Here is a 16,028-nt window from a genome sequence, read left to right as displayed (position 1 = left end):
ACACACACTCACACACCAACACGGGTCATAACGAGTACTGTAATTACATTCCTTCCTCTCTCTTCCACACACACCCACACACACCGATGTGGACTCCTGCTTTGTATAGACGTGATCTTCTTGTATCCTCTCATTCTCTTCGATACCTAATTCATTTCAACTAAAACCCCTGGAAACCTCTGGAATCTAATCAAATGGGACAGTGTTTGACAAGGGTATAATCTGTAGGCAACTGATCATACTGATACCTATGGGCCCCCTCTTTGAAGACCTTTCAGATCATGTACCATCCTCGGTTGAATAGAGGTGTGTGTGTGTGTGTGTGTGTGTGTGTGTGTGTGTGTGTGTGTGTACAGTCCCTCCTCACTAACATCTCCCTCAATGTCCTGTAGATGCCCCCTCCACATCCCTCATGCATACTGTACCGTGGTTAGACTCCACCTCATCTGTTATGCTGCACGCTGTGTGTCGTCTCGTGAACTCGTCCGCCACCGACGTCCATTTAGTTCTCCACGCTCGTGTATTTGCATATTTTTCTTTCTTTTGTTGTTGTCTTGTTGGTTTGTTTTTTTGGTTTGCGTTTTTTGCTTATGTGCTGTGTTCTCCTCCTCTTTCTAGGACTCATATGTTGCCCATTCCCACTCAGCCTTGAAAGTCCTCAAAGAGACCCACTATCCCCTAAACACTGCCCCCGCGGGATGATGGGAGATGCAGCCACCCCGATCATGTGACTGCCACATGATTACCACCTGGCCTTGTGGGCTAGAAGAGTCAAGCTGCAGAGAGCAGGCCGTTACCTCCTTATATTCGAACTGTTAGACGCACTCGCCAAAATTGCCAAGCAGCTTCCTTATCCTACACCGTTTATTCTTTAAACAATTTACTTAAACAAATTAAACATTTATTATTAATCGAAACATTTCAATGTTTTTTTTAGGAACTTGAAAAAAAGAACTACTTGAAGTGGTCATATGAATGGGAGACTGGATAGTGGGTCCTTTTGTGGCTTTCTGTGAACTCTGATTTTTTTGGGGTAGATTTAGACATTCTGCATTTTTTTTATCACCGCACCATGGATTTGGTCTATTTATTTTTTTTACTAATGAGTCCCCTCCCTTACTAACCCCTCCCCCATCCAACCCGCAGCTCCACAGAAAGACCCACTATTCATGACACACCGCATCAGACGGGCCCCACCAAACAACCGGGGCCTGGCCCGAAAGACAACCCCAAGCCCCTTACCCCTTCAGTTTGCAGATCTGAAGGAAACGGGATCGGTTGTAACCACATTGCTTACGTCTTACAGATCTGCACAAACCGAAGGGTTAGGGGAATGGGTGGTTGGTTGGTTGTCCGACTGGGCCCGGGATTGGTTCATCATGAGCAACCTGTCTAATGGATTAGTCTAGGGGTTCAAAGGTCACCGAAACACACATGGGTCACGTTATAGGATGGAGGGAGAGCTTATTACATTTACTGTAGCTTACATCCAGACCACCCCTGCCCCAAAGCCAGCTCATACAGTGGACAGAGAAGCTGTCTGTCAAACCTATGGGCGGGACTGAACCTCTCCATTTATCCACTCACATCTAGCTGTGTTTTTTTATGTTCATACTAAATGTTCTTTGGATGAATCTTGTTGTTTGGAGGTGCTGGGGTGTTTACTTTGTGCTGTAGCATTGTGTGAAATGGGGTTATGATCGACGCAAACCAAATAATGCACAGCCGCCACAAGTGGAGAGGGGATGGTACACACACAGTATGCACAGACTTGTAATTGTGTGATTTGAATGGAACACACAAAGTAAGTAAAGATGTTATCCTCAACAAGTCAATTCTTGTCTCCTCAGAACTATGTATTATTCAGAGTAGATGGGGTGTTTTTTATTCATGAGTTTGTTTACATGTTTTGTCCTAGATTTGTCAATTGACGTGTAATTGCTACACAAGTTGGACAACTCTATATCCCCAGTCACTATACCATGACAGTCTATTTTTTATAAATGAATGCAATTATAATGCATAGTGTTTTAAATATATATGGTTATGTAGTATTGTATTTTTTTTCCCCCTTCCCTCCTGAAGTTATTTTTACCGGTTTATGCAGTTGCCGTCCGTAAAAATCTGAAGCAACATGTCCATTTAGTTTGACCTTTTACGCTGTTATTTTGTCAAGAAAATCCTATTGAAAAGAACTGTGATTCAGCTGAATATGAACATGCTAACTATGAAAAGAATACCCGTCCTGATAATAGCTTTTTAACAACGTTTACATATGAAACCTAAGAAAAACTAAGACTATGGAATTTTTTTGTAGTCAATGTAATACCATGTCAGTGGAATACCATGTTCTAAGGCTATATAGCCAATGGCCTTAAACTGTTATTCTTCTCAAACAAAAGGAAAAGGCATGGCATCATCCATACAAAGCAATATACACACACAGTAGTATTGTACTGGTACCATATCAATGTTTGCATTTGTCACAACAGTATTGTAATTGTATTGTTATTCTAAAACACAAAGATGGAATTCCTGTATGCAGCCTTTTTTATATAACCGTTTGGTTCCTATTGGTTCCACTATATGACAGTATTGTTGTTTGCTGCTTTATGATTGGTTTGTTGGACTTTCCAATGTGTATTTTGAGACCCATCAGTTTCAAGGAGGTTTGTACTCCGTTACTGACTCGGGTTTGAGAAGCACAAAAAAATTCGAACTACTCATACGGTATATACAATACTCTGACTATAATCGTTACATTTTGGTTCCTGAAGCATTTTATCAGAAATGAATGTACAAATTGAAAAATGTATCCAAACAAGTCAGCTTTAATAAAAAAAAGTGTCATGCCGTCTTTAATATAGAAATGACATGTATAATGATTAAAAAAGCTCAATGGCAACGGTGGACTTGTGTTTTTTTTATTTACTGATTTTAAAAATCAAAAGGTTTGTTTACTTGAGCAAGAGACCTACCACCATTTATTTTCAAAGCATGTTTGCTTTAAGACGTTTTAATTTAAAAAAAAATATTCCTTTTGTAGGTAACTCTGGAAAAATGTCAATTACAAGGGTCTAAAGAATTATACTTTCAACTTGTTTTATTTTTATGTATGATGTTTGGCTGGCTTTTGAAGGAAGACCCTTTTACCCTACACCTTCTAAATACATTTTTTTATTATTTGACCAGGGAAGTATTTTGTAGTGTATATTGTTTATTTCAATGACTTGTTCAGGTGTCGGTCTACATGCCTAGAACTCTGAAGACAGAAAGTCCAAAGGGCCAGCCATTGGCTTTCTGTGGAAGTTTGTTTGAGAGATGGGTCATTGAGATTGTGTTCTGATTGGCTGTTGGTATTTGAGTGACAGAGCTGATCGAAGCTGTTGTCCTGTTCCACAGGGTGCGCTGACCTGCACCTGCTGGACATGCTGAGCCCCGTTGAGAGGAAGAGACAGGGCTACACACACGAGCTCATCGTCACCGAGGAGAACTATGTCAATGACCTGCAGCTCGTCACCGAGGTAGCCATTATTTATTTATTTATTTATTTATATACATTTTATTTTTTTGCTTATTTATTATATTATTTTTTTTACCTTTGTTTAACAAGGCCAGTCAGTTATGAACAACTTCTTATTTACAATGACGGCCTATTGGGGAACAGTGGGCACCTCGTTGCTAGATTGAATCCCCGAGCTGTCGTTCTGCCCCTGAACAAGGCAGTTAGCCTTGTTCAGGGGCAGGACGACAGCTCGGGGATTCAATCTAGCAACCTTTCGGTTACTGGCCCAACGCTCTAACCATTAGGCTTCCTGCCGCCCCATATTCAGATATGTGTGTGTGTGTGTGTGTATAAAAATATAATTTATTTGTATTTTCTTCACTCCATGGTAACATGATCACACATGCAGTCCAAGCATACACACTCTTGCCCTATCTGCATTACATGCAAACGTTTCCGGAATGTTTGTGTTAACATTGCGTCAACGTTTCCTCGCCAGGTCTTTCAGAAGCCTCTGCTGGAGTCGGAGCTGCTGACAGAGAAAGAGGTGGCCATGATCTTCGTCAACTGGAAGGAGCTCATCATGTGTAACATCAAGTTGCTCAAGTACGCCCCCCAGCCACCTCTGGTCCTGTTGTCTTAACTATAGTTTAACTCGCTATATGGTGGATAGCAGCTGATTTCCTGTGAGTCTTCATGACTCGTGGCTTAAAGGGGCAATCTGGGATTGGTACATCCATTTGTACACTTTCAAAGTAATGATATTTTGCCATTGATTCTTGTGAACAAACACTGTACAGCTTCAGAACATGGTTAAAACTATAACCAGACTCACCAATTGTTCCATTATCTTCTGCCCCCTTCCTCCTGTCCCCCATCACCAGGGCTCTGAGGGTTAGGAAGAAGATGTCGGGCGAACGGATGCCGGTGAAGATGATTGGAGACATCCTGACGGCCCAGCTGCCCCACATGCAGCCCTACATCCGCTTCTGCAGCTGCCAGCTCAACGGGGCCACGCTCATCCAGCAGAAGACCGACGAGGTGCCCGAGTTCAAGGACTTTGTCAAGGTAATGGAGAAAGGCCGTAAAGAACGCGTTGCCTGTGTCACCATCTCAAATGGCACCTTATTCCCTATATATATATGACCAGAGCTCTATGTTTGACTAATTTGTATTGAACTTTTATTGGCCTCTGTCTCATGCACATTCAGTTTGTTCATGCCCCTTGTTTGGTTAGCTGTGAATAGCCTCGACTCCAGCCGTTCTTGGTTTCTTCGCGTGATGTCTGACACCACAAGACTAGACTGTGATATACTAGCGTCAGTATACTTTCTTATTTGAGGGTAGCCGAGCCACAGCACTAGGTTGGGACTGATCCAACGTGATTCCTGTGTATATATATTCATATGTAAGTGTTATTAGGTTCTACGCTGATATCTGATAATGATAATGTTTCCTCTCCCCTACAGAGACTGGCCATGGACCCAGGTTGTAAGGGAATGCCCCTCTCCAGCTTCCTCCTCAAACCCATGCAAAGGGTGACGCGCTACCCCCTCATCATCAAAAATGTATGTGCACACGTTTTCTCACACCCACTCTTCCCACCATCTGAATAAAGTGTATGTGATTGAGAAGCCTGACCACAGCCTCTGAAGCTAAGCGGGTTTGGTCCTGGTCGGTGCCTGGATGCTAGACCAGATGCTGCTGGAAGTGGTGTTGGAGGACCATTAGGAGGCACTCTTTCCTCAGGTCTAAAATATATATCCCAATGCCCCAGGGCAGTGATTGGGGACATTGCCCTGTGTAGGGTGCTGTCTTTCTGATAGGACGTTAAACGGATGCCCTGACTCTCTGTGGTCACTAAAGATCCAATGGCACTTATCGTAAAATTAGGGGTGTTAACCCCAGTGTCCTAAATTCCAAAATACCATCATGGCCACCTAATCATCCCCAGCTTCCAATTGGCTCATTCATCTCCCTCCTCTCCCCTGTAACTATTCCCCAGGTTGTTGCTGTAAATGAGAATGTGTTCTCAGTAAACCTACCTGGTACAATAAAGGTTAAATAAATAAAACGTTTAACTGATACACACACACACACACACACACACACACACGGAATTGACTATCTGACTATGTGTGATACGGCTCAGATCCTAGAGAATACTCCGGAGACTCACCCGGACCATAGCCATCTGAAGCAGGCTCTGGAGAAGGCTGAAGAGCTGTGTTCCCAGGTCAACGAGGGTGTCAGGGAGAAGGAGAACTCTGACCGGCTGGAGTGGATCCAGGCCCATGTCCAGTGTGAGGGGCTGTCTGAGGTAATACACACACAAACATTGTACAAAAAAAAACTTAACTGACTTGCCTGGTTAAATAAAACACAATGAAAAACACAGGAACATGTACTTGTTTCCACAAAAATACACACATAATTGACACATTTCCACACCGTGAACACAGACTCAGTCCCAACTCACTCACTTGGCCTTTTTTCTTTAACGACTTGCTTTTAGCAACTCGTGTTCAACTCTGTGACCAACTGCCTGGGCCCGCGCAAGTTCCTGCACAGCGGCAAACTCTACAAGGCCAAGAGCAACAAAGAGCTGTATGGCTTCCTATTCAACGACTTCCTCCTCCTGACTCAGATCGTCAAGCCCCTGGGCTTCTCGGGCTGCGACAAGGTGTTCAGTGCCAAGTCCCACCTGCAGTACCGCATGTACAAGACAGTAAGTACTCTCCTCTCACCAGCCTACACATTGACCGCGTCCCAAATGGCACCCTATAGGGCAGCAATTCTCAACTTGTGGGTCGTGACCCAAATTTGGATCGTGTGAGGTTTTAAGTGGGTCATGGGTGTCTGATTTGCCGTACAAATCCCCAAGTACAGTAGTGTGGCATGTTCAAGACCAGGGCTACATCCCAATTATCTCTCCTTCCTGTACGTTTGTTCACTTCTCTTCACTGATTTGAAAGGAAATGACCTGTATAAGAAATATTGTGGAAATTCCCTCTAGCCCAAACCTGCACCAATCCCGTGCTTTTAGATTTATGGGATGTAGTAAACGAGTGCACACTTCAGGAACGAGACGAGATATTATTGCGATGCACTCCAGGAGTTCTGAACTTGTTGTGACCTCTGAACTTGTTGTGACCTTTACCCCCCGCTACAGCCCATCTTCCTGAACGAGGTGTTGGTGAAGCTGCCAACAGATCCCTCGGGAGACGAGCCCATCTTCCACATCTCCCACATCGACAGGGTCTACACCATCCGGGCAGAGAGCATCAACGAGAGGTACACACACAGACGTATGCATGCAGTCACACACACACTCTCTCTCTCTCTCTACACACACACACACACACACACATAGCCAAGGCTTTCTTTTGACCTTGTTGTGATGACTCATGCAGGACTGCTTGGGTGCAGAAGATCAAGGCAGCTTCGGAGCTCTTCATCGAGACAGAGAAGAAGAAGAGGGAGAAGGCCTACCTGGGTATAACAGTCTGTCTCTCTGCTCCTCTGTAGGTCCACTGTCTGGGAGGGACAGCTTTGTCACCTACCCTCCCGGACCATGGTCTCAAAAGCACTGTTGGTAACACTTTATATGACTGTCTTTTTTTTAAGCATCTTTGGGTTTCATAAAAGCCCTGTGTAAGTACTTTGTATTATTACTTGAAGGTTACCCCCTTATATCGTTGTAACCTTGTATTTATGCTAGTAACATTTTATGAAAATGTTGCTACATAGTAGTGTAGGAATTGTGGAGTTGAGCGATTTCTGTGTTATACATGAGGAATAGTGACTACTTATTCCACTTTTAACAAAAACGGCTTAATTTCACTAAGAAGCAAGGAACTAGCTAACACCGATTTATTTAGTTTTAGTTTTTAATGTATGTACAGTGTTAGTACACAGGTACTAGAGCAACTTCATGTAAAGTGTTACCAAACTATCTCTCATGACAACTGAGTGTTTTCATGCTGGCTTTGTCTCCTGACTTTGCCGTGTGTTTGTCTCTGACCATTAGGTTTAGTTCTGCCTCTGAGCATTACGTTTAGGTCTGACCATTACGTTTGTGTCTGTCTCGATGCAGTTCGCTCACAGAGGGCCACGGGCATCGGCCGGCTGATGGTAAACATTGTGGAGGGCATCGAGCTGAAGCCCTGCCGCTCCCACGGTAAGTCCCTAGAGATGACCCCCCCCCGCCACACCCAGACCTGAGGTTGATCTCAACACTGATCTGTGTGTCTCTGACACGAGAGAGTGACACACACCACCCTTTAATACATGTGTCGATTGCTGTTCAGTACACAGGAGAAGAATGATAGTGTTAACAGGACATGCAGGGGTTCAAATAGTATTTTTGAGCCTGCCTGCAGTGCCAGATGGGCGGCGTTTGCCCTTTTGGGACTATTCCATTGGTTCCATTTCCACAGCTAAATCGAGCACAAGTATGTGGAAGATTTAAAATACTATTTTGTGGAGGAATACCCATATTGGTCTATACAACTGTGCCAATCTGTTATTGGGTTGTAAAATTCTGGTAACTTGACAAAGGTTTTTCCAGAAATCCCAAGTTTGAGGATTTAGGAATCAGGAGGGAATAAGCATGGAGGGAATCCTCCAACTTGGGATTCTTCAACCGGGATTTCTTTCAAACCAGTGGATTTGGGGAAAGTGAGCGGAATTTTGCAACCCTAAGTTGTAATCTCTTCTCAGGTAAGAGCAACCCGTACTGCGAGGTGACGATGGGTTCCCAGTGCCACATCACCAAGACCCTACAGGACACGCTCAACCCCAAGTGGAACTCCAACTGTCAGTTCTTTATCAAGGACCTGGAGCAGGATGTGCTGTGTGTCACCGTGTTTGAGAGGGACCAATTCTCTCCTGACGGTGAGGCTGCGGGCACACACACACACACACACACAAACAGCTTTTTATTGACGAGGCCTTTTTGATTCAGTGTGCTGTCATGCGATATATTCTATCACAATATATGGTGTGACAACGTTGTATTGAACCCTCTTTACTTGTCTGTCCTGTCTGTCTGTGTGTGTGTGTAGATTTCCTAGGCAGGACAGAGATCCGTCTGGCGGACATTAAGAAGGACCAGGGCTCCAAAGGGCCCATCACCAAGAGGCTGCTGCTCCACGAGGTGCCCACAGGAGAGGTTGTCGTACGACTGGACCTGCAGCTCTTCGAGGAGCCCTAGCCCATCCCAGTTCAACCCAGCCCTGCTCAGCTCAGGCTAACCCAGCCTAGCCTAACACCCATATACTGTACACTCCCTCCCAAACCCCAGTTACCCCTGTCTGAAGTCTCACCATGCTCTAGTGACAATCCCCAACGGCCCAGCCCCACACTCCAATGTGTGTGTGTGCTGTGTGAATGAATGTCTGCAGAAGGGTCTTAATTATGGTGTATTTTTTTCCTCTTTATGATTTGGATCATTATGGTGTATGTATGATATCATGATTCCACTATTATTTGGTTGAACAAAATTATGAAGCATTCCACAGCTAATCTAAAATCTCAAAGGCCGTCTTATAACGCAATGAACCTTTGAGACATGATATCCTGTATGTAGAGAAATGTTTGAACACATATGATCATTGCTTATGCACTGTATGTCTTAAAGAGCCCACCCTGTGGCATTAACACCTGGGGCGTGTTCATTAGTCAACAGAAAACCGGGCGAGACTCCCTTGTCCAATAATAAACGTTCATTTTCATTTTACATTGCGAAAAGTTTTAAAACGCCTTCCGTAGCGTGGTCAAATGAACACCACCCAGGTGACCCCACTGTTGTGCCATCCCTGTGACAACAGACGGTAACCTCCCATATAACCTTTGACGCTGTGTTCACGTTTATAAACGTACGGCTATTATGTCATTGCAGGTCAGACGATTTCAGACGCTTGTCTGAAGCCTATCTAATAATAACCCTGGTTGTATTAGCTGGAACATCTTCGCTTGTATTTCTTTCATTCAAACGTGACCCAGGTTTCCAGTTATTTATTCGGTTCTGTGTACATCTGTTTGAGACCAGGGTACAAAAGCAGGTACAGTACATAAGTGAATGTGAGGAGGAGAGATACTTTGTGATATACCCTCAAAGGTTTGGTGAGACACTTTGGAAAAATGTGTTAGGGAATTAAAGAAGTGTTATGTTGGTATACTACAGTATGCTGAGAATGAAAATGAAGCTATCAGTAATCTTTACACTGTTGTGTGAGCGTTGTGTTTTAGATTGGAAAATCAAATGAAAGGCCAGATGAAATGTTTGGGTGTATTTGAAACATTACAGAAGTACTGTACGAAAGTACACACTAATATATTGGCTATCAAATTGGCTTAGCCTAAAATATATTGTTGTACGGTTTGAGGGAAATTGAAGAGCAGATTTCCTGTTTTCTAAATGATGTGTAAATGAGTGCTGATTTCTAGTTACATTTGCAGCGTAGGCCAAGATGATGAGTACCAATGTACTACAAATCATTAGTTTTTCGATGGTTAGAAGAATCATATGGTGATGTCAGGAATGTTTTTGTACTTGTTCCGGAAAATTCTGTTATTTTCAACGCATTCATATCTTCATGTTTTGTATGTATATTTTAGTTGTTTTTAATTACATTTTTTCGAATGGCAATAAAGCACCATTTAATATAGAGTGCTATATTTATGTGTTGGAAAGCCATTTGTAGGTGGTTTGTTTTGGAGACTGAGGTCAGGCTTTGTTGTGATGGACATATTCGGCCAATGCTGTAACTGTTTGTGAAGAGGTATTTCAGGTTCATTCAATTTGGGTCTCAAATTAATATATTTCCTTTGCAAGAGAACAGGAAGTATTTTTTTTTGAGTTTTGTGTTCAGTTGAACAACACTGTATTACATATTTATTGACGTTAAGAAAGACAATTCGGACAAGAGGCAAATATCAGCCTCCAGGTTGCTGCAATATGCAATCTACTCAGAGGTAGGAGACAATTTGTATCTTTCCTATTGTCTTATCTGTTATTTCGTTCTTTATGATGACCCTCCCATTATCTTGGGCTCTGCGTTGGAAAGGAGATGTACAAGGATATCCGAAGGCAGCCGAGACGACTGACTTCAGTCTGTTAAGTCTGACAACGTTAGCATAGTTTGTCTGTTAGTTTAATGTATGTTGTTGTTACCAGCCATGTGTCCATGTAGATAATGTACAAATACTAGTGAAATTCCACTGCCGTGTTAGTGAGAGTGGTCAAGGAGATCAGCTTTTGCAGAGCCTGTGTTCCTTATCATGTGTATGTCTAGGAGTGAGTGAGTGTGTAACATTAACTTACTATTCTCGAGTGCTTTGGTTTGTGCTGGGTCTCTGTTCAAGTTGGAGGACTTAGATTATGACTAGTCATTTCCCTATAGCGTGCAACCTGTACCTCTACTCCTTCCTGGTTACCCCACAGTAGTGCCCTTTTAATGTTCACTCTAAAACCAGGGATGGTCTCCATTCTTTTTAATGAGCAAAGTCTTAACTGATAAAGTACAGTATGTGAATATGTTGAAATATTTGAAAGGAGTATAAGTAATATATTACAACAACTACCGTAGAAGAATGTTGATGACAATGCGTTGTTATCAATGTATGAGAAGTGTATTGTCTTAAATGTTGAAAATAAAATTTGATTGGACCAAGGAGTTTGTAGCTTTAATTTACAAACCTTGCAAGTACTTATTTCATACAAAATGTACTTAAATGTTTTGGAATTTACCACCGTATATTACTTTTCCATGATATGGGTCTCATGGATAGCGTTCACTTCAGTCAGTGCCTGAAAGGTTTGTACATTCAACGTATCACTCATGTTAAAGCAGTAACCTTGATGATTTGAAGGGGCTGGTGTTTCAACAGGGTGCAATTTTATTATGCAAGGAATGTTTGGTGCAACAGAACTTTGCTGGATTTGGTGGAGTTTGACGTTGAAATCGCAATATGTATTGTTTTTGTGTAGAACTTGCATATATTTCACATTGAAACAGAATGTCTTGATCTGTGACATTTTGGTAATTTTGTTCTTTGAGGTAATAGGGTGGAACTAAATTTGTTTTCACATTTGTTTCCGTTTAGATGGCATTCTGTGATTGCTCATTCAAAGTAGTAATGAAAACAAATAGAATTGTTTGCAATGTTCTCCGTTATTTACCAAGTATTTCACCATATTTCAGTGTAAGTCTGTTTGGCTTGATGTCCAACTTGCTACAGTTGTTAGCCTAGTAGTCTCTTTGAGTGGGTCTAATTCTGGAAGCTAAATGGTTAAAGTTCCACAAGTTGCCACCGGCTGAAGCTATGACGTTGAAATTCTTATTTACTATGTTCCATCTCACTCCCAATCCACTGTCTCATCAGCCCAGCCAGACAATTTATGAACTTGATATCCATTGTGAAAACCATCTACACATTATCTCCCATTTATTTTAGACTAGCAATTGAGTTTTCAATAGCGGATACTTTTATTAACCTTACTGTCTGTCTCTGACATTTGCAACATTGTTTCAATATTGAAACTTTGTCTCTGGTCTTGAAAGCCCATGCCAATATATCCTCCAAATACTGTCTTCTTGGGCATTATTACTTAATTCAGAATCGTGTAGCAGCAACATTGCTGTTGATATTGGCTGTCTACACTGAACAAAAAATATAAAAGCAACATGTACCTTGATTTTATTTTTTTTACTTTAATTCGCTTAGTAAATGTTTTATTTACTCTTTTATTTGTCACAACACAACTGATTGGCTCAAACGCATTAAGAAGGAAATAAATTCCACAAATTAACTTTTAACAAGGCACACCTGTTAATTGAAATACATTCCAGGTGACTACATCATGAAGCTGGTTGAGAGAATGCCAAGAGTGTGCAAAGCTGTCATCAAGACAAAGGGTGGCCACTTTGAAGAATCTCAAATATAAAATATATTTTGGTTTGTTTAACTCTTATTTTGCATACTACATGATTCCATGTGTTATTTCATAGTTTTTATGTCTTCACTATTATTCTGCAATGTAGAAAATAGTATAAAAAAAAAAAACCTTGAATGACTAGGTGTGTCCAAACTTATGACTGGTACTGTATATATTTTTCCACACACACAAAAAAAATCCCCTTAAAACTGAAATATCAGAATTGGATAAGTCTCCAGCCACCTGAGTTAATACCCGGTGGAAGCACCTTTGGCAGCAATTACAGCTGTGAGTCTATTGTAGGCCTGTCCCTGACCAAAATAAATGTTGGTCCACCAAAAGTCGTATGTCCTTTCTACCAATCAATTGGTGCATATTTTTAAATGTGTATTTTCCATATATAGACAAACCCTATGTGTTTTAATAAAATGAACTACATTTGAAGTTGGAAGTTGACATACATTTAGGTTGGAGTCATTAAAACTCGTTTTTCAACCACTCCACAAATGTCTCTTTAGGGATAGGGGGCAGCATTGGGAAGTTTGGATGAAAAGCGTGCCCAGAGTAAACTGCTTGTTACTCAGGCCCAGAAGCTAGAATATGCATATAATTAGTAGATTTGGATAGAAAACACTCAAGTTTCCAAAACTGTTAAAAATAATGTCTGTGAGTATAACAGAACTCATATGGCAGGTGAAAACCTGAGAAAAATCCAACCCAGAAGTGGGAATTCTGAGGTTTGTAGTTTTCAAATGAATGCCTATCGAATATCCAGTGTCTGTGGGGTCAGATTGCACTTCCTAAGGCTTCCACTAGATGTCAACAGTCTTTAGACGTTGTTTCAGGCTTCTATTGTGAAAGGGGAGCGAATAAGAGCACTCTAAGCAGATGGTGAAAGCCTTTAGTTTAGTCACGCGAGTGGCCGTGAGCTCCTTTCTAATGAAAACAGTATTGTCCGGTTGAAACATTATTGAATATTTATGATAAAAACACCCCAAGGATTGATTAGAAACATCGTTTGACATGTTTCTACAAACTCAAATGGAACTTTTTTGACTTTTCGTCTAGATTTTGTGCCCGCGCTTTGTGCATTTGGATTACTGGACTAAACGCGCGAACAAAAAGGAGGTATTTGGACATAAAGATTAACTTTATCGAACAAAACTAACATTTATTGTCTAACATGGAGACCTGGGAGTGCCATCAGATGAAGATCATCAAAGGTAAGTGAATAATTTTAATGCTATTTCTGACTTTTGTTGACACCTCTCATTGGTTGGAAAATGGCTGTATGGTTTTTGTGGCTAGGCGCTGACCTAACATAATCGCATGGTGTGCTTTCACCGTAAAGCCTTTTTGAAATCGGACACTGTGGTTGGATTAACGAGAAGTTTATCTTTAAAATGGTGTATAATACTTATATATTTGAGGAATTTTAATTATTTCTGTTGTTTGAATTTGGCGCCCTGCAATTTCATTGGCTGTAGGCCAGGTGTTCCGCTAGCGGAACCCCCTTCCCAGAAAGGTTAACAAACTATAGTTTTGGCAAGTCGGTTAGGACATCTACTTTGTGCATGACACAAGTAATTTTTCCAACAATTGTTTACAGACAGATTATTTCATTTATAATCCACTGTATCACAATTTCAGTGGGTCAGAAGTTTACATACACTAAGTTGACTGTGCCTCTAAACAGCTTGGAAAATTACAGAAAATGATGTCATGGCTTTAGAAGCTTCTGATAGGCTAATTGACATCATTTGAGTCAATTTGAGGTGTACCTGTGGATGTATCTCAAGACCTACCTTCAAACTCAGTGCCTCTTGGCTTGACATCATGGGAAAATCAAAAGAAATCAGCCAAGACCTCCACAAGTCTTGTTCATCCTTGGGAGCAATTTCCAAACACATGAAGGTACCACGTTCATCTGTACAAACAATAGTACGCAAGTATAAACACCATGGGACCACGCAGCCGTCATACCGCTCAGGAAGGAGATGCGTTCTGTCTCCTAGAGATGAACGTACTTTGGTGCGAAAAGTGCAAATCAATCCCAGAACAACAGCAAAGGACCTTGTGAAGATGTTGAAGCAAACAGGTACAAAACTATATCCACAGTAAAACGAGCCCTATATCGACATAAACTGAAAAAGGCCGCTCAGCAAGGAAGAAGTCACTGCTCCAAAACCGCCATAACAAAGCCAGACTATGGTTTGCAACTGCACATGGAGACAAAGATTGTACTTTTGGTCTGATGAAACACAAATAGAACTGTTTGAGAATAATAACCATCGTTATGTTTGGAGGAAAAAGGGGGAGGATTGCAAGCCGAAGAAGCACGGGGGTGGCAGCATCATGTTGTGGGGGTGCTTTGCTGCAGAAGGGACTGGTGCAATGCACAAAATAGGTGGCATCATGAGGTAGGAAGATTATGTGGATATATTGAAGCAACATCTCAAGACATCAGTCAGGAAGTTAAAGCTTGGTCGCAAATGGGTCTTCCAAATGGACATTGACCACAAGCATACTTCCAAAGTTGTGGCAAAATGGCTTAAGGACAACAAAGTCAAGGTATTGGAGTGGCCATCACAAAGCCCTACAAACCTGACTCAGTTACACCAGCTCTGTCAGGAGGAATGGACCAAAATCCACCCAACTTATTGTGGGAAGCTTGTGGAAGGCCACCCGACACGTTTGACACAAGTTAAACAATTTAAAGGCAATGCTACCAAACACTCAATTAGTATATGTAAACTTCTGACCCACTGGGAATGTGATGAAAGAAATAAAAGCTGAAATAAATAATTCTCTCTACTGTTATTCTGACATTTCACATTCTTAAAATAAAGTGGTCATCCTAACTGACCTAAGATGGGGAATTTTTACTAGGATTAAATGTCAGGAATTGTGAAACTGAGTTTAAATGTATTTGGCTAAGGTGTATGTAAACTTCTAACTTCAACTGTATATGCATTGAGCTTGTCTGATGCTTTAAGTTTACAGTTTGATGAAATGCCTCAAGACGGCGCCAGATCTAGATAACCACAAGACAAAAACCTTAACCTGACCAAACTATTCTCTTCCCACCCCGTTGGCTTTTGCAGATTCTGGAGAGAGAAGTGCATTGTGCATCTGGGCGCATGGTCAATCCAATGTCTGCATTGGCCATGCAGCATTTACAGCGATATGGCCTCAGCAGAAGTCAGGGCACTCATATTTCTTGCGGAGCAGTGCAGAGCTGTTATCAAGGAAGTGAGTTTGTATTTATACAGGATGTACCGCCCCCACCTACCGTCAACCAATCATGTCAAAGCGGAGCTATACAGAGCCCTCCGCATTTTTACAAAATTTGGAAGGCGCATGGCGATGCGGTACGGAGCTCTTTTTGGCCTTCGCATGCCTCTGGACGCTCCACGATTGCATCACACCCAGTCTATATGGAGCCTCCGACCACATAAGTCCCTGACGATGAGAAAACATGATGCTGCCACCACCATGCTTCACAGTAGGGATGGTGTTCTTTGGGTGATGTGCTATGTTGGGTTTGTGCCAAACGTAACACTTTGCATTTAGGCTGAAAAG

General features: G+C 41.8%; 1 protein-coding gene across 7 annotated transcripts in view; it reads left to right on the top strand.

The window, feature by feature from the left end:
• Window positions 1–11,182, top strand: part of itsn1 (intersectin 1 (SH3 domain protein)) — a 72,716-nt gene extending 61,534 nt beyond the window's left edge. For all 7 annotated transcript variants that reach the window (XM_082963378.1, XM_082963374.1, XM_082963377.1 and 4 more), the window contains 11 exons: window positions 3,403–3,524; window positions 4,005–4,111; window positions 4,390–4,573; window positions 4,975–5,073; window positions 5,658–5,825; window positions 6,021–6,233; window positions 6,678–6,799; window positions 6,919–7,001; window positions 7,602–7,685; window positions 8,228–8,401; window positions 8,572–11,182. In XM_082963378.1, coding sequence (XP_082819504.1) covers window positions 3,403–3,524; window positions 4,005–4,111; window positions 4,390–4,573; window positions 4,975–5,073; window positions 5,658–5,825; window positions 6,021–6,233; window positions 6,678–6,799; window positions 6,919–7,001; window positions 7,602–7,685; window positions 8,228–8,401; window positions 8,572–8,720 — 1,505 coding nt within the window. In that variant the 3' untranslated portion in view covers window positions 8,721–11,182. The remainder of the gene's footprint in view (window positions 1–3,402; window positions 3,525–4,004; window positions 4,112–4,389; window positions 4,574–4,974; window positions 5,074–5,657; window positions 5,826–6,020; window positions 6,234–6,677; window positions 6,800–6,918; window positions 7,002–7,601; window positions 7,686–8,227; window positions 8,402–8,571) is intronic.
• Window positions 11,183–16,028: the final 4,846 nt, after the last annotated feature.

Source organism: Salmo salar, chromosome 17 (assembly GCF_965601325.2).
Source record: "Salmo salar chromosome 17, fSalSal1, whole genome shotgun sequence".
Lineage (NCBI taxonomy): Eukaryota > Metazoa > Chordata > Actinopteri > Salmoniformes > Salmonidae > Salmo > Salmo salar.
Note: the sequence above shows the minus strand (reverse complement) of the source record. Positions and strands in the feature narration are given on the sequence as shown.